The following is a 25,500-nucleotide window of genomic DNA, read 5'->3' as shown; positions in this document are numbered from 1 at the left end:
GTCTCTTTTCCATATCTTGGAGTTCATTTCAGTATGTATATTTTTTAATACAAATATGAAGAGGCACTTAAGCATTGCACCTTGGTGTTTCTCTCCTAAAAGTATCTTCATTTGGTCTCACTGTATTTACAATCTTGTATAATTTCTCATCTCAGTGCATTTTAGATCTAATTTCCACATATCAGAGAGAAAATGCGCCATTTGTCTCTGAGCTTGCTTTACCTTACTTAAAATAATTTGTTCCAGTTCTATCCATTTCCCTGCAAATGACACTATTCTTGCTAATGGCTGTGCAAAATTCCATTGTGTGTAGGTAACACATTTTTTGATCCATTCATTTATTGTGGGGCATCTGGGCTGTTTCCTCAACTTGACTGTTGTGAGTAGTGCCTCAATGGACATGGATATGCTGGTGTCCTTATCATATCCTGGCTCGTGATGTTCAGGGTAGATTGCCCAGGAGTGGTATGGCTGGGTCATAGGGAAGGTCTATGTTTAGTTTTATGAGGAACCTCCAGTCTGCTGTCCAGAGTGGTTGTACTAGTTTACATTCCCACCAGCAGTGCAGAAGGGTTCCTTTTCCCTCATATCCCTACCAACATTTGTTGTTTGATTTCACAATGTTGGCCAGTCTAACTGGGGTAAGATGGAATCTCACAGCTGTTCCAATTTGCATTTCCTTTACGGTCAGGGATGATGAGAATTTCCTCATGTGCTTCTTTGCCATTCTTACCTCTTCTACTGAGAAGTCTCTCCTTAGCTCCCTTGCCCTTTAGTGATTGGTTTGGGAGGGGTTTGTTTCTTAAGCTCCTTGTATGTACTGGATGTTAGGCCTGTCTGATATATTGCCGGTAATGATATTTTCCCAGTTTGTTGGCTGTCTTTCTAGTTGAGTAACTATGTCCTTAGCTGAGCAGAAACTTTTTGTTTTGATGTAGTCCCACTTGTTGAGTCTCCTATCTGTTGTGCCCCTGGGACTCTATTCAAGAACTTTCTACCTATTAGTTCTAATATTTCTCCTACTTCCTCTAGAAGAGGTTTCAAAGTTTTGGATCTGATGCTGAGTTCTCTGATCCACTTTGAATTGTGCATGGTGACAAACAGGGATACACTTTGTTTTCTGCATATGGATATCTAGTTTTCCCAACATCAATTATTGAAGAGGCTATTTTTCCCACTGTATTTCTTTGGCTCCCTTATCAAATATCAGGTAACTATAAGTATATGGTTTTATTTCTGTGTCTTCTAATCAAATTCCACTGATCTTTGGGTCTATTTTTGTGCCAATGCCAAGCTTCTTTTATTATTATGGCTCTGTAGTAGCATTTTGGGTCTGGTATTGCTTTTTTTTTTTGGCCAGTCCTGGGTTTGGACTCAGGGCCTGAGCACTGTCCCTGACTTCTTTTTGCTCAAGGCTAGCACTCTACCACTTGAGCCACAGCGCCACTTCTGGCCATTTTCTGTATATGTGGTGCTGGGGAATTGAACCCAGGGCCTCAGGTATACGAGGCAAGCACTCTTGCCACTAGGCCATATCCCCAGCCCCGCTTTTTTTTTTTTTTGGTCTAAAATTGCTTTGGCTAAGAATTTTTAAAATTATTTTCTCTATCATGGTAAAGAATGTCAATGGGATTTTGATGAGGATTGCATTGAATCTGTGTATTATTTTTGGCAGTGTGGCCATTTTCACAATATTGAGCCCACTCATCCATAAACAGGGAAGGTTCCATATCCTGGTGTCCTCTTTGATTTCTTTCTTCCAATTTTTATAGTTTTCACTATAAAGATCATTTATATCTTTGGCTAAGTTGATTTCTAGGTATTTCTTTTTTTGAGGCTATTGTAAATGGAGTTGTTTTCATGATTTCCCTTTCTGCTTGTACATTGTTGACATACAGAAAGGCTACTGATTTTTGTTGGTTAATTTTGTATCCTGCTACTTAGCCAAAGTGGTTATCAGCTTTAGGAGCTTGGGGATGGGTTTCTTTTGGGGGGAAGAGGGAGGGGGTCATGTCATCTGCAAATGGGGATAATTTGATTTCTTCTTTCCATATGTGAATCTCTTTTATGTTCTTTTCTTTTCTTGCCTTATTGCTCTGGCTAGGAATTCCAGAACTATACTGAAGAGGACTGGAAAGAGTGAACATCCTTGCTTGTTCCTGATTTTAGGGGAAATGGTTTTAGTTTTTTCCTTCTTTTTTATTTTTATTATTTGGTGCTACTGGGGTTTAAACTCAGGGCCTCTCATTTGCAGGGCAGGTGCTGTATCATTTGAGCCACTCCTCCAGCCCATTTTGTTACGGCTATCTTTGAGTCAGGGCCAGCCTGGGTTGTGATCTTCCTATTTGTACTTCCCATGTAACTGAGTTGACAGACATGTGCCACTGTCCCCAGCTGCTGGTTGAGATGGGGCCCTCAGGAACTTTTTTGTCTAGGCTGGCCGCAGAATATAAATTTCTTAATCTCCATCTCCCAAGCAGCTTATGATTACAGGCCTGAGCCACCATGCCCAGCCTCCTTGTTCTCAATTTGTGTTATGACCTAAATATAAGTGATACATATTAGAAATGTCACAAAGAACTTAGATCAATAGACTGATTAAAAAAACAACTAAACTTTATTTCCACTTGACAGGAGAAGATATGTTTGGAGGTCCTCAAACCACAGGACAGTTAAAGCTGACAAAGAGCAGGTTATACTGTATGAGCTGTCACTTGAAGCACAGTAACAATGGGATCTGTGTACACAATTACCCACAGGTTTTCTGACGCTTAGTGAGTACTCAGCACAGCTGACAATACTGGAAAGGTAACACACCCAGGATAGATACAATATTATAAATATGGTCAGATAACATGGGCCCATCAAAATGGACGCGTTAACAGCTGAGAAAGAAAATGCCACGCGGATGGGCTGGCAGCAGGGGGGGATATGGCACAGCACGACCAGTCACCTTCGTCTCTCCTCTGCCCCCACCTTGAGTGAGACGATCAGGGCCTAGATGGGAAGCAGGAATACATATCTGCATAGCTGGCTAGGAATCTCCTCCTGTGATGAGAATGAGCCCTGAATTAAGGCCAGGAAGAGTTCTAAGCATTTGCAGACTGCATGGTTTCAAAAGGGAATGCAGGCTTCTAAGATAGACCACAGGTCTGAATTAGTTTGGACTCACAGCAAGGTTAGTGCCTTCCTATTGGTGGTACTGGGACGTAGGGTCTTACTGGTAGGCAAGTATTTACCACTTGGGACATGCCCCAGCTCCAAGGTTAATTTTTAACTGCGGCTGGAAATGCTACTTAGAACATGATGGTTTTCATAATCTGTGGTTAGGAACCTTAGCAGTGGCTGTTGCTTTTCTCCCTCACTGCCCCGGCATGTAACCCTAATGGCCCTCTAAACCAGCCACTTGTCCTGAGTAGCGATCAAGGGAAGCAGTGCGATTCTGATGAGCATGTTTTGTTCACCCCACAACCCCAGGGGAATTTAAGACAAATAGCTCTTTGTGAAACGGTGGTCAAGGTCCTTACATCCATTTTACTCTAAAAAGCAAGTCTCTACAATATGGGCTTCCCTAGCAGGAATTTTCCTAGGATTTTGTTCCTTTATTCTGTCATGCTAACTACGAGAGAGAGAGAGAGAGAGAGAGAGAGAGAGAGAGAGAGAGAGAGAGAGAGAGAGAGAGAGAGAGAGAGAGAGACAGAGAATGTGTGTGTGTGTGTGTGTGTGTGTGTGTGTGTGTGTGTGTGTGTGTGTGTGTGTGTGTGTGTGTGTGTGTGTGTACAGGGTCTCGCTATGTATTCCAAGCTGGCCTTTAACTCTGCATCCTCCTACCTAGCCTCCCAAGTTCTGGGACTATGGGTATGCACCATCACACCTTTTAAGATGAGAAGCTAGACATGTAAATGTGCGAAAAAAAGAACACAAGGAAAGAAGATAGACCATGGTCATCTGGTAGGTAGGAGGGCCAAGACTGGAGGAAAGGGAGACAGTGTACCTGATGCATCAAAGAATTTAGTACAAATTCCCATTGCTTAATTATGTTTGAGTTTTTCCTTCTTCAATAAATCCATAGTCTATAAAATAATCTATGTGACAGATATTTCAATCGTGAAGAGAACTAATTTTGCAAGCATGGAGGGCAAGTATCATTATACCACAAACTTTAATCTCCAAATCTCATTCATCAGAGTCACACTTTAAGAGAGACTACTACAGCCAGGTACAGGGCTACAGCTCAGGCCTGAAAGCCCAGTTACTTAGGAGGCTGAGATCCAAAGAACTCAGATTCAAAGCCAGCATGGACAGACTAACTCAAGAGACTTAGCTCCAATTAACCAGCAAAAAGCTGGAGTATGTATAGCTCAAGTAGAAGGGTGCCAGTCATGAATGAAAAAGCCTAGGTAAGAACTCTTTGAGTTCAGACCCCAGTACTGGCACAAAAGGAAAGAAGAAAGAAGGGTTGTTTATATCTTAATTTCACTAACACTGAAATCTACCAAAGTCCACCTAATATATGCTAAAGTAACTGCTGGTTGGTGACGCAAAACTTTAAGGCAGATTCTGACCCCCAAAGGACAATGGTAATTAAAACATAAACCATGGATCATCAAATTAATTAAAATTACTAAACTTTCATCAAGTTTAAAATCTATTTCTTTAAAAAATTATTAAGAAAATATCCATTTCTTCATTCATTTTATCCTGTCAAAGGAAAAGGGCTGCCACCCCTCCCATCTCAGCCTTTTGTTAAGAAGCAGAGAAAGAACAGGAAGTGCAGAACTCCATCCCTGGCTGCCCTGCGGACACGCCCAGCAAGCCCGACGCCTGCAGCTTCTAATCTGTGCAATGGAATTAAACCTGTGGTTTCTAGTCATGTTCCACTCTGCAATCCACATCCATTGAAATCTTTTCATTTTATGACTTTTTTGGAGACCTGGTCTCACTATGTGTTGTAGCACAGGCTGGCCTCAAACCCTTGCCTCTCTCTCAGCTTCCTGACTACTGGGATTGTGGGCATGTGCCACCATGCCTGGATAATCAGCATTTTCAAAGTCTGGACTTAAGCGGCATGTTAAACAAAAAGGGCTGTGCTATTAAAGAATGGATGTTTTGCCCCTGTGCTCCATCTCCCGTGTCTCCTCAGTTGAAACAGGCCACAAATGACTACTGACACCGCCATACCGTAGCTATGATTTGAATTTAGTCACCCATGGATTTCATGTATGGCATTTTGAAGGTCTGAAAGGTGAGTGCCTCATTCCCACCTGGCTTTCAGCTCCCACCTCCTTGTGCCCGTTGGCACCTGAGACCTCATACCTGCTTATGAGGATGTCCGCTAAGTGGTGCTGTTGCTGTCATCAATGGGCATGTTCAAAGAGCTGAACGGGGGATTTGAGCTGATGTACTGTGGTTCTGCCAGCTGCCTTGTCCGTTGTACCATCACCTGGCCTCCCAAAACTCATGGTTCAGTTCCCAGGAAGAGGCTCTGAGTGCTAAAGAAACCACACTGCTCTCTTATAAGAGTTAATTCTGAGAAATGAGCCTACTTCAGAGAAGAAAAAATGTAAGAACTTTAAAAAATATATAGGACACTCATCTCTTGTAAAATGGCTACCTGAACTGGATATAAAATAGTCAAAACAGACAGACTTTGAGATCCTGGTTGACTTAACATTAAAAAGTTATGAGGATCCAGTCACTTTTCTTTTAGAATTCACCTTAAGGAATACTATATTAGAAAGAAAATATATTAATGTTTGCTATTTGGAAGTTTAAATAACTCTCCATATATTGTCATGCATATGATATACACATGTGCATATATTCATATAATTTTGCTTTAAAGTTTTCTTTAATTTATTCTTGGCCCCCAAATTTCTTTTCTTTTTTTTTTTAAAATTTAGTAGTTTGCACTGCTTGCCTTAAAAAAATTAGGAATGTTTATGGTAGCACTAGGATTTGAAATCCTAGGCAAGCACTCTATCTCTGAGCCATTTTCCAGCAGAAAATGTTCTGCGAGTTTCTTAATTGGCAGATAATGAAGGCTAAGACAAATATAAAATATCATGTGTTTTGAGCACTTAGGAAATTATAGTGAATAAATGTTACATAATAGGAATTTCAAAACTACTGAAAATACATCCTTTTCCTGGTAGCTAGGGTCTATCATGCAAGAAAAGAGAGGGCGGGGAGGGAGGGAAAGAAGGAAGGTAGGAAGGAAGGAAGGAAGGAAGGAAGGAAGGAAGGAAGGAAGGAAGGAAGGAAGGAAAGAAGGAAGGGTCACACATGTAATCCTAGCTACTCAGGAGGCTGAGATCTGAGGATTGAGGTTCTAAGCCAGCCTGGGCTTAAAACTGTGAGATTCTTTTTTTCCCTAATCTTTATTGAAAAGATGATGAGCAGGGAGATTATAGTTACATAAGTAATGAGTACATTTGTTTTTGAGCAGTTACCCATCCCTCATTTTCTCCTGCTGTGATACTCTAATCATACATACACACAAAAGAAGCTGGAAGTGGAGCTGTGGCTTAAGTGGTACAGCACTAGCCTTGACCAAAAGAAGCTCTGGGACAGTGCCCAGGCCCTGAGTTCAAGCCCTAGGCTGGCCCAAGAGAGAAGAGAAAGAGAAGGGGGAGAGGGAGAGACTGAGTTTGGAGCTGTAAAGTAGAAGTGGGTGCAGGGGTATGCATCTGGAGGTCTTCTCTGGGGAGGATCCACTGTGCCCTGGGCTTTGACAGCAACTTGGGCATCATAAAGCCCATCTCAGAAAAAAGTGCAAAGTAATAAACACACTGAGCGGCTGTGGGTTAAGGTGACAAATGATGGTCGGAGCTCATTACATTAGAGGTTGAGTTGTATATTTCAACTGAACTTACACTGAGGCTCGGCAGTGTACAAGAGTTACTCATCTCAAGAATTGTATTTTTTTGAAGGCAAGGAAAATATAGAAAGCAATTTTTCCCATGAGCACAGTATCATTTAAATCCTCAGAAATAAATTACCATAACAAGAAGTAAATCAATCACAAAGCACATGAGGGAACACACAGATACCACGGCTAGGTTTCTGCATTCTCTGGCTTTGCACTGGCTGCAGCCGAGGGGACAGGCAGCTGTGTTTTCAGTTTTTCCGTAAAAGGGACCACAGAGTTCAAACAGACTACCAAGGGTTAAAGGTGCTGCTCTACCCAAAGAGGTTCAAATAACACCTCCTGAAGCCTGAGTTAGAAAACCATGCTTGAAGGGGAAGTGCCAACCATAAGCCTAGGTAAAAATATTTCATCAAAAAGAAAAGCACAATCTACCTGTCTTCCTCTATTTCATAGAAAAATAGTCCTATGACTTTTCCTTCCAAGCAGGCTGGAAATGTTTAAATGGAAAACTCACTATGTTTTCTAAGTGAAAACTGTGAAAGGCATGTACCAACGTAGGCATAGCATAGAAAAATCTCAACAACTAGCGGTTAACACAGTGCTGGAGGAGGTGGGGACAAAGGCTGGTGAGTGAGAACAGCTCGCCCCTCCGTCCCAACAGGTAGCCTACAGCAGTCTAATCGCCACACCTCCAGGTGACAGGTCTGCTTCCAGGAGCCCGCTCACACAGGCCCTGTGTGCACACTCTCCCACTTCCTGAGAGCCGGATGGAGAAGGGGCTCTGATCTGTGCCTTGCTTATGATAAGCTGGGTGGATTTGGCATGTCTTCCCCAAGATAATGAAAGAGATACTTGAGATACAAATTATTCTGTATTTCAGGTTTCTTCTCATGCAAAAAACATCATGTACACTGAATTACCATTAACCTCTGATCAGTGCACTAGTTAGAAGCTATTGTGCTGGTACGAAACCACCCCACCATATTAAAACTGTAAGAGTATTTTATATCCACACAGATGGAAGTGCCTGGGTGACGATGGATCTGGGATTTGGTACCCATGCTCTATAAACTCAGGAGAATTTTCATTGCGGGGGGCAGGGAGCAGAGATGGGAAGCCACGTTCCTAATTTTCTAGTGACCAAAGCTGTCACATCTTTGTGGGGTGGGGAGGGGTGGGGGTGCCTATCCTTTCATATAAAGTGCCATTTAAAATATCACTCCAAGTTCCAAACTGGTGGAGCCACCTGCCACTTCCTTCCACCTGTGCAGGCCTGGTGAAGGCTCCGGCCTGGCTCCCCGGCAGCATGAGCGCCCTACAGCAACGGGCATCAACAGGAGGCTTGAGGGCCTGGCCTAGCAGAAGCAGCTGCTCCCCAGCCAGAGGCAGCTGCAGGCAGAGCAGCCGCAGGGCAGTGCTGGAGCGCGAGGCTCAGAGCGCGCAGGGGAAGGGCTGCGGCTCCCTCAGCACCGCCGTGGGAGGGTCAGGCCGCCGTGTCTGGGTGATTTTCTGTTTGGGGTTTTTCATTTCTTCTTCCTCTTCAGTCTCACTCTCGCAGACGTGAACCACCACACTGGGCGTGGACTCGGTCCCCGCATGCAGTTCATATTTCTCCCCTATGGGGGCAAAGAAGAAAGGGGCAAAGGCTCACACTCAGGCAGGAAGAACTGTCTGGTCTTTAAGAAATGCCATTTTAATTTTACTGGACTTAAAAAATGTTTATTATGCTAATGACTGCAAAGTGCATCATTATATTCAATGAACATTATAGAAAAATTGAGCTGTAACTGGAGGGGAGGGGAGGAAGGGGGAAAGGTGGGAAAGACTGATAGAAGGGGTGACATTGTACTTATAACCTGACATATGGAATTGTAACCTTTTTGTATGTACAACTGCTTAATAATACATTTTAAAACTTCCATTGTCAAGGTGATGTACAGAGGAGTTACAGTTACATACGTAAGGCATTAAGTACATTTCTTGTCAAACTTATTACCTACTCCCTCATTTTTCTCCCACCATCCTTCCTCCCACCCCCGGAGGTGTACAGTTGGTTTACAACATATTCTCTTTTAAGTACTGCTGTTGCATTGGTTTACCTTTTACCCTTTGTTGCACCATTTTGATGTTCCCCTTCCCTTTCCTAGTTCAAATAAATGTATATACAATAACCAGGGTACCAAAATCAAATACAGTGACAACAAGGGTTATTAAACCATAAGGAAGAAAATCAAAAGAAAAAGGCATAATTTCACATAGTACATTGAAAGTAACAACCATGGTAAACCACTTATTTCCATAGCTTTAGAGTTCATTTCGCTTAGCATCATCTTATGTGATCCTATGTACATAGCTATTAAGTTATTGTAATCATCAGTTGGGACTATCCTAGACATTTACTAATTACTGCCAATGAGGGAAACTATAGAGTCTATGTTAATAATAAAATTGAAAAGTTTCAGGTATTATGATATAACTTTATCTTGCTTTGGTGCTGGACTAGGACTCTTCAGTCTGTCCTCCTGACTCTTGGGAGTACAAATGCTAACTGCAGCTGGGTGGGTAATGGGCATGGATCTGCTTAATTTCATAATGGTTTCCGCTCTCCCTCGGGAGGAGCTGGTCTGGCTCCAGGCAGCACTGGCTAGCTCTTTAGTCTGGGACCTTAGGCATCTGAAATATGCTCTAATGTCTAAAAACACCAAGTCACTTCTCAACTGCCTCTGTCTCAAATCCCCTACAAGAGACAGCTGTCTTGAGCAGACAACTAGCATCAGCCAGCAGGGCACCAGTGTGCCAGTCTACCTTAAAGGATGAAAGAGGTAGAGAAAGGAAAGAGGAGGAAAATAAGAAATGAAGACATGGGAGGCATGATCTTATACCATCAGTAATTCCTTGAAAGACAAGTAGTTGTCACATGCCTGGTACTTGAAAGGCTGGGGAGGGAAAACAACTTAAATTCCCTGACTGCCTGGGTCAATTCCTAGTGAACTGTGTAATCCTTATAGCCACACAGAGCAGGAAATAGAGAATAAGCCTGGCTGAGAAAACCGTGGCTAAGCAAGTTGCTGAGGCCCAGGTGGCTAGAAGACACCTGACTAGGATCTGTGCCCTGGCAGAATGCCCACCTGGCAAGAATCTGCTCTCAGGTAGAACCTGTTCTTGGCTAGAGTGCGCCTGCACTCACCACGTTCTCCCTTCAATCACATCACCAGCTCTGCTCAGATCACACGTGGCACTGGAGACAAACACAGGAATGGGAGAAGCCCTTACCTGGCCCCAGCTTGGAGACAGCACAGAGCAAGTCGTAGTTGATCATGGGCATTGCATCTTCACTCTGCTTCCACCCCACTGGCGGGGACGATGGCGGGGAGATGAGGAACTGTTTGGTAGGCTGTGGTGGCAACAGGAAGGCCTTGTCCCGAGCCTCCCCAGCTGTCTGCACCTGCAGGAAGGACACAGCTGTCTGGGTTCACTCATCTAAATGGTGATTGTGTTTGGAGAGAATCTTACATTATCTTCAGTGCCCTATGATTTCCTAGAAGGTGGGACTGGCTCCCTTAGCACACAGAGGCCACACGTATCAAGTGCAAGCTCCATAAATACAAGTTGAACAAAAGAATAAGGGGATGAGCGGACAAACAAAGGAATCAGTAGCTACTTGCTGTACCTCTGATGGCAAGTGTCCCCCAAAGATCCATGTGTGAAGGCCTTCAGGACATGGACCCAGTGGGAGACCACTGGGAACACCCTGTTGAGGGGACAGCGGGACCCTAGGCTAGGCCCTCTCCCTCCCCTGCCCCCCGCCACGATGGGCTGCCTTGCCAAGGGTCCCAAAGCCATGATGCCAACCACAGACCCAAGCCTCAACAACTGGGAGCCAAAGTTAACCTTTCTCTTCAAAGCTGGTGACTTCGAGTTAGCTGTTACAGTGGCAGAAACATTACTAGATTCTAATCCAAGAGGAGTAAGAATAATATCGTTATTTTAAACTCCATCTCTAAGAGACCCTCAGGAAGCATATAATTACCTTTCATTTGGAATGTAAGACAACAAACCCATCTTGGTTTTCTTAAAAAGTGAAAGCTAGGGAAAAAAAACACCTTTTTGAAAATAAAAGGTGTATTTTATTCGTGAGTAGAGATTCAGCATCTACATTTTGTCAATTCTTTTGAGAAAAGAATTGGTTTCACGAAGAGCCAGACCCTTGTAGGATTATTCTAAGGGCCCACTTGCTGTAACCCACAGGGGCCTTCTGTAGTCTAATTTCTGGGCAATTCTATGTCCCTGCCTGCCCACATCTGGGACCTGCTTTTATTTTTCCATGCACAAGGAGGATATATATGCTCAATCAATCAATCAAACTTTATATCTACAAGTCAAAGAACAAAACTTGCTACTCTCTGTTGATGAGTGTTCACTCCCAAAGCTGCTGACAGCATAACAGAGTAAGTGTGGGGTGGGGGTGGGGTGGGGCACTGCACCTGTGCAAAATACAGCTTCAGCTTCTTCCCGTTGAAATCACTCTCATGGAGCTCTATCCGTGCCCTGGCCGCCGCTTCAGGTTTGCTGAAATTTATCCTGACTCTTCTAAAGCTTTTAAATAACTGAAACGTGGCTTGGTCATCGTAGATGGTAAACAGCGCTTCAAATCTCTCCTGTCCAGTGAGGAGCAGCAGGGAGGGCAGACAAGGAAGAGGCAAAGGACACCTGCAGTTAACCAAAGGCAGCTGAAATCCCAGGCGAACCTCCCCACACAGCATGGAGGTCCACAGCAGCTGACTCTGCCCACTGTCCTGTCAGTTTCCCCGTTATTTTCACTGTGGCTACTTCCTACTTTTTCTTAGAAATAAAAATTTAACCAGGTGCTGGTGGCTCATTCCTGTGATCCTAGTTACTCTGGAGGCTGAGATCTGAGGATAGTGGTTCAGAGCCATTCCAGGCAGCAAAGTCAGTGAGATTCTTCTCTCTAATCACCAAAAAAGCCAGACATGGAGCTATAACTCAAGCACTAGCCTTGAGCAAAAAAGCTCAGGGACAGTACCTAGGGCCCTGTGTTCAAGGTCCAGGATAGGCACACACACACACAAAAAAAAAAAAAAAAGAAAGAAAGAAAAAGAAAAAGAGATTTAACATTTCTTTATCCCTGAATGTATTCATCTTCTTTTTCCAGACTAATTTAGTTGTGTTTCTCCCCTTACCCCCCATTGTTTTTGAGACAGGGTCTTGCTATGTAGCTGAGGCTGGCTTTGAGCTCACGATCTCCCTGCCTAGTCCTCCTGAATGCTGGGATTACAGTGTGTACTACCCTTGCTAGCTTGGCACCTTCTTTAAAGATACCTAGTTTCCTATTGTGATAGTTCCTCTACGACAAAAACAATACAATAGAAATGTTCTTATTTCTTTTAGGTCTGAGAGCAGGATTGGAACTTTCACTCACTGTCTGGTGCTCTACCAACTGAGCCAACCCCTACAATAAACATTTTATCTCAGGGTTCATATTGGACACATGTCATCTCAAAGAAGAAGCATTTGGAGGGAATAGTAAAACTGCATATATAAACATATTTGTGAGCACAAACTACCAGTAGGCACTTTGAGAGAACAGCAAGAGAGGGAGAGCAATATTTGAGTCATCTCATGAGGCTGAGAGAAAAAAACCCACCCACATCTGCCTCTTCTATCCATGCCAGGCCATGCAGACCACTCCAAACTGCCAGCGGCTCCTCTGCCTGACCCCCATCTCCTGTTTCCTCCAGCCAGCCCCATAGCTCCTCTCCAATGCCACCGTGTTCTCAGGAGAGCCTTTCTTTGTTTTTGTTTTTTTGTTTTTTTTTTTTTTTTTTTGCCAGTCCTGGGCCTTGGACTCGGGGCCTGAGCACTGTCCCTGGCTTCTTTTTGCTCAAGGCTAGCACTCTGCCACTTGAGCCACAGCGCCACTTCTGGCCATTTTCTATGTATGTGGTGCTGGGGAATCAAACCCAGGGCTTCATGTATACGAGGCCAGCGCTCTTGCCACTAGGCCATATTCCCAGCCCAGGAGAGCCTTTCTTGCACCAGGCTGTGACTTTGTCTCCTCTGTGTATTTCCAAGTGCTTGTAAAGGCATGGATGGTCCACATTATAGCCACCAACTGCTATCCCCCTACCACAGGCCTGCAAGCTCCATGATGCTCAAGCTATAGAAAATGATTCTTGCTGTCCCCAAGCTGCTGGTTCAGGGCCTGACACATCTTACTCACCAAAGTATATGCAAAGTCAAGTCTATGAGCTCTGCCTTCAGAAGTCACTGGAAGGAAAATATCTGGAGCGCTAACTAGCCAACTAAGGGCTACCGGTGGACACTGGGGGAAAAACTCACAATATTAAGAATGTTTAACAAGTAGCAGAATACTTTACTTTTGTGACATTTGGGGACGTAGCTGAGAGTTAGAGCACTTGCCTAGCACACATGAAGCCTTGGGTTCTAGCCCAGCACCAGAAAGAAAAAGAAAAAAATACCCCTAGACTTTTTTTTTTTTTTTTTTTTTTTGCCAGTCCTGGGCCTTGGACTCCGGGCCTGAGCACTGTCCCTGGCTTCTTCCCGCTCAAGGCTAGCACTCCGCCACTTGAGCCACAGCGCCGCTTCTGGCCGTTTTCTGTATATGTGGTGCTGGGGAATCGAACCTAGGGCCTCGTGTATCCGAGGCAGGCACTCTTGCCACTAGGCTATATCCCCAGCCCCACCCCTAGACTTTTTAAGACCTACAGAGTCATATGGAATGTCCTCCTCCACAAACACACAACCACATGAATGCTTCTTTCCAGATAAACCATAAAGGAGAAGAACCTCAGGAAAAAAAACCTCAAATAATTTTCCCATTAAGTTCTACAAGGCAATGCAAGAAATGTTAACTGATTCTGTTGTATGGAAGCATAAATTGTCCTAACAGTTTGCATGTTATTAGCCTTAGGAAGAAACCAGTTCCTTCTTTGGTGAGTATATCCTGGGGAACAGGGAACCAGGTAAAAAATCATGAGCTCTTCTTCAACTGCAGGCTCCAAAAATGAACAAATAAAAAATATATTTAATAAGACTTGATTCAGCATTTGATAAAAAGCTGGTACTTCTCAAACTCTCCCTGGCAGCACCTGCTCCACAGATGGGAAGCAGCCCTTCCCTTCCAGGGGTGGAGAGCTAGCTGCCTGGGCAAACATTGCCATCAGGGGTATTGCATGCCCAGCTCTTATGTATATTTTCACGATCAGAAGCATCTTGGAGAACTCAACAGTAGAGATGTACTTGGGAAATAGGCATCTGCTCTGTGTTGGTAACTGCTGTCAACCTCCTATTATATTTAGCAGTGACACCCAATGTCTCCTCAGAAAGCATTCATTATCACATGAGGTAAGGAGAGTATAGAATGCTAGGCTGCTGTTTTCTGTTTAGTTTATCCCTTGGTATGCTGTGTGTTCTACATGGACAGTGCACTCCCAATGGCGTGGAGGTTGCAAATACTTTTATAGGGGTTATCTTATCTACCTTTACAACTGGTCCTTTATGTTTGTAAGGACTGAACCCCAAAGCATGGCTAAGAGCTTTCAGCAGGATTGGAGAGCCATTTTCACAGTTAGGTCTGCAGATCACCAGTTTCTAGGGTAAGCATTTCCTGTCCTACTGAGCTGGGAAAGACATGGCAGGCATGGTGTCTCCCTGACACTGATAATAACTTTGGCTCCATGGTGGCTTGGTTATTTTAGCACCCAGGATAGACTGAGATAGGAAGCAACTCACACACCAAAGCACTTAGGAGGAGCAAAGAGAGAAGACAGTCCTCTGGGAAGGCCTGTGAGGGCGGTGCAGAAATGGGTAGGGTCAAAGCCAAGCACTTCTATTTATAGCACTGTTTTGTTTTTGTGGTAATGAGGACTGAATCCGGGGACTCAATATGTACCTAGTAAATGTTCTATCACTTACACTGTGCCTCCAGCCCTTTTGGGTTCTGTAATTTTGTTCGTGAGACAAGGTCTTGGTACCTTCTCCTGAGCTGGACACAAACACATGATCCTCCAGAATCTGCTTCCTGAGTGGCTTGGATTATATGTGCCTTGTGCCTCCTATGCCTGGTACAGTGCTTTTATTTTTTTGCCAGTCATGGGGCTTGAACTTAGGGCCTGGGCGCTGTCCCTGAGCTCTTTTGCTAAGACTAGCCCTCTACCACTTTGAGCCACAGCTCAAACTTCTGGTTTTCTGGTGGTCTCATTGACTTTCTTACCCAGGCTGGCTTTGAACTGCGATCCTTTGATCTCAGCCTCCTGAATAGCTAGGATTATAGGCGTGAGCCACCAGCACCTAGCTTTGTTTTTGCTTTTTTTAGATGTAGTTTCAATGTGATGTAACTGTAGATTTTAAACTATGGACTCCCTGAGAGATTGAACCTTCTGGCTGAAATAAAATATTCATAGTAGACAAATATTTACAGTAGACAAAATTTGTGGAGCTCTGATTTTCAAATATTTCCTATTTGTTGTGAATTGATTTTTTTTTGGGGGGGGGCTTAAACTCAGAGCCTGAATAGTATCTATCCCTGACGTTTTTTTTGGTCTGAGACTGAAATTTGAACTCTTTTTTTTTTGGCCAGTCCTGGGGCTTGGACTCAGGGCCTGAGCACTATCCCTGGCTTCTTTTTGCTCAAGGCTAGCACTCTGCCACTTGAGCCACAGCGCCACTTCTGGCCATTTTCTGTATATGTGGTGCTGGGGAATTGAACCCAGGGCCTCATGTATACGAGGCAAGCACTCTTGCCACTAGGCCATATCCCCAGCCCCAGATTTGAACTCTTGATTTGACACTTTCACTTACTGGCTGACCTTCTACCACTTGAGCCACACCTCCAACCCCTCCTGAGATTTTTTTTCCCCCCTCTCAAGGGTAGTACTCTTATCACTTGAGCTACAGCTCTACTTCCAACTTTTCTATTGGTTAATTGGAAATGAGAGTCTCATATACTTTCCTGCCTGGGATGGCTTCAAACCAAGATCCTCAGATCTGTTTCTTGAAAAGCTAGGATCATAGGTGTGAGTCAATGGTGCCTGGCTAGATAGTCTTTTAAAACACAACAAAAAGGTCTAACAGTAACACTGTCTCAAGCCAGAGGTGAGCAAAAGGCAGGACAAGCCCATACCTTTTGCTCTTGGACTTCGAACACTGCTTCATGGACGCTGCAAGCAAACAGTGAGGTGGGTAGATCACTGAAATCCATCATCTCTTCCAAATCCTCTTCATTCTCACCAAAAACCATCTCCTCCTCCTCTTGGTCACTGCTACAGAGATCTGACTGGCTGTCATTCCAAGACTTCATGGTGTCCCTTAGCATTGTCCCCTAAGAACAGGTCTCTGTTTTCAAACTTCAAGGTGCCTCCTGTGATAGAAAGAAAACAACATAGAGATCAGCATTTGAAGCCACATCATGCTGCAATCAGTCAGTTTCTCAGGACAGCAATTCACCAACTATAGCCATTTTATCTAAGAACAATCCATCAGCATTTAAATCAACTTACTTCAGTCCTCCCACATGAATTCTTTACGGATGAGTTTGATTTATGTAAGCATATTTTATGGGGCAATGACATAATAAAAAAAAAAGAGGATAGAATCAAATGAGACGACATCAATATGTACACTAGTTTACAAGCAGTAGGAGGAGAATGCGAGCCAGAACGGCCTTCACAGATTTGTTTTGCCTCTTGGGCTGCAAACACTGGAAGTGGCTCAGGAGAATGAAACCCACACACTCTGCTCACCATCTGCACCTCGGATTACGGTCTGTCAGGCGCTGACTTTGCCTCTTGTAACCAACTTGTTCTTTTGGAATACACTTTCCAAGAGCAAGTCATTCAAAACCAAAAGTTCTTCCCAGAGACAGTCTGTGTGAATACATATTAGAAATACTGACAGCAGGCAAAAGCTGACAAAGACAATCCAAAGGACTTTTTTTTCCCTGAATTTCTAAACATATGTAATTTTAAGCTGGAGAAGGAGCTGGCGCTGTCCTCTGTTCAATGCTGGTCTAGAATCTGTCTTTATGGTTGTCTGTGCTTGTCTGTCTCTTCCCATGAACCACACCTCACTGGCTACACAGAGTCCCTTGGACATGATGTATTCAAGATGCTGACATGGAATTCAAGAAAAACTTAAGATATTAAGTGATCATGATTACGACTACCTCCGTTATTACCCAATTTGTGGTTTTTCCTTTTGAAGAACATAAGCTAAATACATCTTGCTTATATAGTGTGAATGATAGTCCATACCAGTTCCCTCATTATTCTACTGTATTGATCAAGATGAATTCTAAAGCCAGAAATGGTCTTACATACCTGTAATCTCAACATTTGAGAGGCTGAGGCAGGAGGATTGATAGTTTGGAGCCAGACTCTGTCTCATAAACCAAATCAAAACAAAGAAAACCTCTAATTGTAAAAAGCAAAACATCTCCTTGCTTCATGGACATTCTGAATGTTCCTACTGGACATGGACCAAGGAGCCGCCGCCGTTCCTCACTGCCCTGCTCCAAAGGACCTACACTTGTCACTTCCTTCTCCACCCACCCCACTTCCTCTGCAGGTGTGCATGTTCAAGATTTCCACATCTGGATCCCATGGGCCTCTCCTCCATCTACCTGCCTCCCCTTCACCTTCACTACTCACTTCCGGAAAGAGGAGGACATACCTGCCCACAGCCAACGCTCTAGGCTTCCATCCAGTTGGGTTTCTGCCACTACCTCTTGGCTCCAACCAGCCTCATGAGAGGCAGCAATAGTTTCCTCACAGTTGGAAGCTAATTTCAGGTGTGAGTCTGCCTGCTGCACCTGTGTTGGCTGCCCACTGTCTCCCCAGGCCTCTCTGTGCCCTGGACACCTTGGCTCCCCACTCCTCCCCCTTTCTCCTTACAATTAAGTCTCTGAGGATTCAGCTGCTTCCTCTTCCTTGCCCCAGAGGGTCTGATCCATACTTCTTGGTTCCCAGCTCAGTTCCAGATTTCCTGTGCCCTTTACCCTGCAGGATCCTCCCTTCCTAAGCCAGAGGATGTACTAAAGCTAAGAGGGTTATGGGGGCAGAATCTTTTTTTAATTTTTTATTTTTTTTAAATTTTATTTATTTATTTATTTTGCCAGTCCTGTGGCTTGCACTCAGGGCCTGAGCACTGTCCCTGGCTTCTTTTTGCTCAAGGCCAGCACTCTACCACTTGAGCCACAGTGCCACTTCTGGCAGTTTTCTGTATATATGGTGCTGGGGAATTGAACCCATGGCTTCATGTGTAAGAGGCAAGCACTCATGCCACTAGGCCATATTCCCAGCCCATAGGGGCAGAATCTTGGCCACCCATAAAGGATAGGTAGTTTGGGAAAAGTGCTATGTTCCCAAGAGACTCTGAGCTGCCTTTCCTGCCCATACACATAGTAAACTGACACACCCAGAAGAGGGCTGGGGCCTAGCTCGGCAGTACAGCCCCTGTCCAACATGCACAGGCTGCTCATCCCCAGCACTGAAAAACCATACAAATACTGACCATCCCCATCCATCCATGCATCATCCACCCACCCACCCACCCACCCACCCACCCACCCACCAATCCATCTATCCCTAAACTCTGTCCCCTTTCCGCAATTCTAGACATATTTGTGGCTTTCTGTCTTTCTTTGTCCACCTCCCCCCCCCCCCGCCCCCTTTCTTCTGGAGACAGAATATCACTATGTATCCTGGGGTGGAGATGGCCTTAAACTCCTGATCCTCCTGTGCCTGCCTCCCTAGTGCTGGGATTACAGACATGCACCACATGCCTGGCATTTTAGCTTTCTATAGAACATTTATCTACTGTAGTAACCCAGGGGTCCTACAATCATTTTTATCTCATTGATTTAATTAGATTGTTGTGCCAGAATCTCCAGCATGCATAGCCTGGCAGGAAACAGTATCTCACTGAGGCTTTCATTACAAACTTTTCCTCTAGACAAAGATGTCAGAGTTTGGAGCTCGCACAGCACTTTGTACATTTCTCTGCTTTATATTTATGAATATTTTCTCCAAATCACTTGTAGCTCCCAGAAAGGCAGGTGTGGCCCAGGCTGTCATGACAGCAGGGCTACAGAGTTTTGACATAAAAACCAGTCAGTATCACATGCAACGGAAAGTTTTTACACTGGGCAATGACAGAACCAACCCAATTTAACTTTTAGTGTAATTACAAGTAGGATGTCTAAACTGGGGTACTAGTGGCTCATACCTGTAATCCAAGCTACTCAGGAGGCTGAGATCTGAAGCCAGCCCAGGTAGGAACATCTATAAGACTCTTATATCCAATAAACTACCAAAAAAGCTGGAAGTGGCACTGTGGCTCAAGTGGCAGAGCACTAGCCTTGAGCAAAAAAGCTCAGGGATAGCACCCAGGCTCTGAGTTCAAGGCCCTGTAGGCTAAGACCTGGGGGTGTGACCCAAGTGTAAGAGTGCCAGATAAATGAGCACAAGGTTCTAAGTGCAAGTACTAGTATCACCAGAAGAATAAGTAAATAAACCTAAGCTGTCTTTATATGGCATCTCTTGGAGACACGAATGTTTTTACTTCCCCATTTAAAAAGTGATGAGGAAAATAGTGTCCAGTTTTGGAGGTTGGTGAATTGGGGAGCTATGAATGATCAGAAGTGAAACCAGAGAAAGTCAGCTCCGTGTGTGTGTGTGTGTGTGTGTGTGTGTGTGTGTGTTGTGCACAGAGGATCAAACCCATAGTCCTATATACTGCTAAGCACACTCTACCTTTGGGCTATAGCCTCAGTTTATTTTGGTTTCAGTACTGGGCTTGAACTCAGGGCCAGGGAACTCTCCCTTACCTTTTTTCATTCACGGGTGGGACTCTCATCATTTGGATCATACCTCCACTTCTGGCTTTTTGCTGGTTAATTGGAGATAAGAATCTCATGGATTTATCTGCCCCAACTGGCTTTGAACCTCAATCCTCATTTCTCAGCCTCTTAAGTAGCTAGGATTACAGGCATGAGACACTGGTATCTGGCTCCAGTCACTTTTTTTTTTTTTTTTTAAATCTGGTCCTGGGGTTCAAACTCTGGGCTTGGGCACTGTCCCAGAGCTCCTTTTTCCTCAAGGCTAGCACTCTACCATCTGAGCCACAGTGCCACCTCTGGCTTTTTCTGAGTAGTTTATTGGAGGTAAGAGTTTCACAGACTTGCCTGCCCAGGCTGGCTTTGAACTGCGATCCTCAGCTCTCAACCTCCTGAGTAGCTAGGATTACAGGTATGAGCCAGGGGCACTGGGCTTTTCAGTCAACTTTTAATGAGACTATTTTGTTTGTTTCAAGTTCCCTCCTCCAACACGGAAGAGAACAAAAATATAGAGCATAGGAACAATCTTTTACCTTTCTGAAAAATAAATTCTTAGAACATTACACCTTTACTTCCTGTTTTGTACCTTCAATTTCAGTAACTGTCTTTTTCTGAAACTTCAAACAGAAGTTACAAGAATAGCACAAAGAACTTTACCTAGAGTTACCCATTTGCACATTTTGTTTTATCCATCTTCTCTGATCTTTATCTATATTTTTAAAAAGCAAGGACTATATACATACATATTTACATATATGTATCCTTTTATTCCCAAATTCCATCATAGTGTAAGAACAGCTCATTTTCTTACATAACGCATTGTACCAAAGCCAGCAAATTTAGACAGGTACTGGTGGCTCATGCCTGTAACCCTCTACTTGGGAAGATCAAGTAGGATTAAGGTTCAAATCCAGTCTAGGAAGAATAGACCTTGAGAATCCATCTCCAAATTAACTAGCAAAAAGCTGGGCTGGAGATGTGGCTCAGCTATGAGCAGGAAAGCTGAGGGAGCAAGGCACTGAGTTCAAAGACACCAAGTTCAAGCACCAGCACACTTTCTGCCCCCTACAAAAATATCACAGCAAATTTAACATTTATAGTTATCCCAAAAATTTTCTGAACCACCATTTTTCCTTCAAAGTTTTAAAATTATCCTCCAGTTATTTGTACCCCCTTGCCCCCCGCAAGACATTTCACTCATCTTTATATTGGAGTATTACTACATTTCGTTTGCTTACACAGTTCTATCTGTTTAAAAAGAATAGCTGGATGCCAGCAAGTTTAAGTGGAATTATGCACACACCTCAAAGATTCAGGCTCTATAGTCAGATTTGAGCACTGGCACCTCAGCACTCTACCTTAGGAAAATTACTCTGCCATCCCCCATCCTTAACTATAAAATGGATATAATAATAATTCTTGTCTGATGAGGATGCTGGAAGAATTAAATGAGAGATTATACTGGAATTCAATGAGCACTACCCAGGAAGCAAAGATCTAGAGGAACATAGACAAAGTCAGTCTGGGTAGAAAAGTCCAAGAGAGGGCTGGGAATATGGCCTAGTGGCAAGAGCGCTTGCCTCGTATGCATGAAGCCCTGGGTTCGATTCCCCAGTACCATATATATAGAAAATGGCCAGAAGTGGCGCTGTGGCTCAAGTGGTAGAGTGCTAGCCTTGAGCAAAAGGAAGCCAGGGACAGTGCTCAGGCCCTGAGTTCAAGGCCCAGAACTGGCCACCAAAAAAAAAAAAAAAAAGTCCAAGAGAATCCATCTCCAAGTAATCAGCAAAAATCCAGGCTGGTGGCATGACCCACGTGGTAGAGCATCAGCTATATGCAAGAAAGCTTAGTGTGAGGCCCCAAGCTCTAGTTCTAGTACCAGCAATAGATTTAAAAAGTGTTAGATGGGAAAAGGAAATGGTGCCTTTTTATGGACCTTACAGAATTTTATGTCATTCATATGGTTAGCAGAGTTATCAGCCAATGTTGGTTTTAAAAAAATATTAAGTCAACAATGTTAACAATTTAATAATGAAAATATATTTGCTATATTGGAAATCATGGTTTCATAACTTTCTGGTATCAAATGCACTCCAAATTGAAAAGACAGAACTATGTAGGGAGATCATAAAAGACAACTTGGTGCTACTTAAAAGGTTAATTTTGGTTTCATTACAGCACAGAAAAGAATGACAGAGGCACACTGGACCTCCATGGCTACTACAGAGGTTGCTGCTCACTGATACTGTCTTACTAGAGCACAGGCTCCTGCAGCTGACCTGGGAAAATCCTGACTGGCCCAGCAGAAAAGGCTCAAGCCTCACCCCCCAGCTTCTGTATGCAAAGGTCTGAGCTAATCAGGGCTCAGCATCATGCTTAACCCAACTGTGGCCGCAGCTGGCTTCTGGCAAATCAGCCTTCATAGAAACAGCAAATGAGTGGAAAATCTCCCAGGAGCACAACCATCTGCTCTGCTCAGACCAGGAAGTCATCAAGCAAAACATAGAGGAGTACATGGGGGTTGATCCGAAAAGGGAAAGACAGATTCTCTCTCAAGGATTTTTAAAAACCATTTTAAAGAAGATAATATGCTTCCCAAATTGGGGACACGTTAATACTTTATCCATTTTTTTTTTTTTTTGCCAGTCCTGGGGCTTGAATTTAGAGCCTGGGCACTGTCCCTGAGCTTCTTTTGCTCAGTGCTAGGACTCTACCACTTGGGCCACAGAGCCACTTCCAGTTTTTTTCTGTATATGTGGTACTGAGGAATCAAACTCAAGGTTTCGTGCATGCTAGGCAAGCACTCTACCACTAAGCCACATTCCCAGCCCACATTTATATTTTTTATACGTTCGAAATGCCACAAAAATACTGAAGTAAATGTGTATTTTGTTTGAATTTATAATTTAGACTAAGTTTCCCCCCGCCCCCCCCGGCCCCCAAGTCCTGGGGCTTGAACTCAGGGCCTAAGTACTGCACCTTGGCTTCTTTCTGCTTAAGGTTAGCACTCTACAACTTGAGCCACAGTGCCACTTCTGGGTTTTTCTATATATGTGGTGCTGAGGAATCAAACCCAGGGCTTCATGTATGCGAGGTAAGCACTCTACCACTAGGCCATACTCCCAGGCCCTAGACTAAGTTTTTATCCAAGCACTCCTATGAGTTCCGAATGCCTCTACCTTCATGTAGCCTCTACCTTCCATTTTCTCCTCATTAACCATTTACAGGTCAAATTTTACCAGTTTTTTTTAGCAGCTTTAACAACAAACAAAAACCAGCCAGGCATGAATGGCTGTCTGGAATCTTAGCTGTTCAAAAGGCCGAGATTTGAGGATCACAGTTTGAAGCCAGCCCAGGCAAGAAAATGCATGTGATTCTTATCTCCAATTAACCACCTGAAAGCTGAAAGTAAAGCCGTGGCTAAAGTGTTAGGATGTTAGCCTTGAGCATAAAAAATCTGGGACAGCGCCTAGGCCCTGAGCACGAGCCCCAGAACCGGCCCATACACACAAAAATAAATAAATAAAAACCTTGGGGCTACAGTAGATGGATTTTTGAATTGTGTGTTTCCATGACTCATACTTTCTTTTTAATGATAATCTATACTTTGTTCTAACTCTTGGGGTCTCTGGCTCTATCAGGAGTAACATGTATGTGTTTTGCTTGTTTGGTGTTGGGCTGGAGTTTGAACTCAGGAACTTAACTCTGCCTTAGCATTTTCAGCTCAAAATTGAAGCTCTATCACTTGAACTACACCTCCATTCTGGCTTTTTGCTGGTTAGAGACCAGCACATAAACTCTTTTATCCACGATGCATTCAAACCACAATCTTAGCCTCCTGAGTAGCTAGATTTGCAAGCACGAGCCACTACTGCCAGGCACAACAGGGTTTTTATCGTGGAGGACAGAAATAACTGCAATTATTGGTCAGAACATAACAGAACAAATCACAGGCTTCAAAAAGAGATGGAAGGAGAGCTGCAGAGAATGGTAATGTTTGCTGTTCAGTCTGTGATTCATTTCCACCTAATTTCTCTGTTCCAGGGGCAGAATGGCCCTCCAGGATGTCCCGAGGCCTTCACCTTCTATGAACTGGGTCTAAACAACCAACAACATGAACATTGGAGACTCGGCTATTCCACAGGCTTCAGTCACCCTATTTTTCATACTTTGCTTGTTATTCTGTATTACATAGAAAACTGGTTCTCCTTTGTTACTCTCAATAGTAGGAAAAAAAAAACCCTTCTATTTAAAACAATGAAACCTCTTCCTTAGGAAATGGTTTGCCAATGAAGTAAAACACAAAGCGGAAGGCAAAGATCTTTTAAGACTTAAAAGTGTTGAATCTCACACAATCTCCCCACATCCAAAGTCCATTTCTCGAATCCCCAGGTCAAATCTCTGCCTCCAAAAGAAGGAATCTGCAGGTACATAAACAAACACGAAGACCAGAGTCTTCCTGTACGGCCATACAGTTTCACATCCCGAACCACAGCGAATGGCAGTCTGGCAAGAAGACCTTTTTAGGTGCTGGGTCACCGCAGCCACAGGTGAAGCAGCTGGGCCTCGTCCAGCATGACACCCAAGGTGGCGCTCAGGGAGGATCGGCTCACAACAAGGGAAAGCAGATATATTTGGGCCTTGGGCCCTCCGCGAGCACGTCAAATTAAACAATTCGTGTGTGTGTGTGTGTGTGTTGCACTTGGACACGCTCAGCTCCCTGCTGTGTGTGTGTGTAGCTTGCACTTGGACGGGCTCAGCTGTGTGGGGGTGAGGTGAGGGGGGGGGGATGCGACCTGGACAGCGACCGGGACGCGGTGCGGAGGGTGGCTCTACTTGCCCGGGCGGGCCGCGGGGCTGCAAGTTTCGGGAAGACCGGGCGGGGAGGGGGAGGGGGGGTGGACAGGAGACGCCCGGGGCAGGAGGGGGGCAGAGCGGGACCGGGGCTTCCCACTCCCGGCTGGCCGGCCTTCGGAGGCAAGGTGGGACCCCCGGGCTTTCCAGAAAGTGTCGGGGAAGGGAGGAGAGGGGAGGGGGATGAGAGGGAGGGCTATTTTCCAGGAGGCCTCCTCGAAGGCAGCCCGAGGTGCCGGGGCGGCGGGGAGTCCGGAATCGGGGCGCGGGGGGCCGGGACGCGGGGGGCCGGAGCCGGGGCTCTGAGGGCCGGAGCCGGGGCGCGGGGGGCCGGAGTCGGGGCTCTGAGGGCCGGAGCGGGGTACGGGACCCGGCCCCGGGCGCATCCCCGACGGCGGAGGCAGCGGCTTTAACTTTCCGGGCCTCGCCTCGCCCCCCACCCCCAGCCCCGCCGTGGGCCGCGAACCTGCCCGGAACAGCCGGGCGCCGGCCGCACCCGCGAACCAGGGACTCACCTGCGCGCTCCCGGCTGCAGGACGGAAGTGAGGGGAGCGGCGGGGGCTGCACAGCCCGGGGCGGGCAGCGCCGCGGGCGGAGCTCGAGGCAGATCCCGAGCGGGCCCGCCAAACCCTCGACCCCGGCGGGAGCGGCGGGGGACCGCGGGCGGCGACCGGGACCGAACCGGGCGGCCGGCGTCGCGCGCTCCCGAGCCCGCGCTCCCCCGCCCTCGCCGGAGCCGGGCTCCTCCAGCGGCGCGCCGCGCAGGCGCACGGGCCGGGGCTCGGGAGCGCGCGGGGGCGGGGCGCGGGGGGGGCGCGCTCCGAGGAGCCGGGGGCGCGCGGCCAGGGTGGAGGTCCCGCCGCGCACGCGCGCACTCGCCCGCCCCTCCCTGGGTCTCACT

General features: G+C 45.3%; 1 protein-coding gene across 1 annotated transcript; it reads right to left on the bottom strand.

Annotated features, from left to right (window-relative positions):
• Positions 1-7,723: 7,723 nt before the first annotated feature.
• Positions 7,724-25,329, bottom strand: Rcan3 (RCAN family member 3). Its single transcript, XM_048350531.1, has 5 exons — positions 25,115-25,329; positions 16,035-16,271; positions 11,356-11,529; positions 10,145-10,316; positions 7,724-8,487 (listed from the first exon to the last, which is right to left on the bottom strand). Exons 2-5 carry the CDS (start codon positions 16,224-16,226, stop codon positions 8,303-8,305), a joined length of 723 nt encoding a protein of 240 aa, XP_048206488.1. The 5' UTR covers positions 16,227-16,271; positions 25,115-25,329; the 3' UTR covers positions 7,724-8,302.
• Positions 25,330-25,500: the final 171 nt, after the last annotated feature.

The sequence above is a fragment of the Perognathus longimembris genome, chromosome 7 (genome assembly GCF_023159225.1).
Source record: "Perognathus longimembris pacificus isolate PPM17 chromosome 7, ASM2315922v1, whole genome shotgun sequence".
Taxonomy (NCBI): domain Eukaryota; kingdom Metazoa; phylum Chordata; class Mammalia; order Rodentia; family Heteromyidae; genus Perognathus; species Perognathus longimembris.
This window is presented reverse-complemented; position numbering and strand designations above follow the sequence as displayed.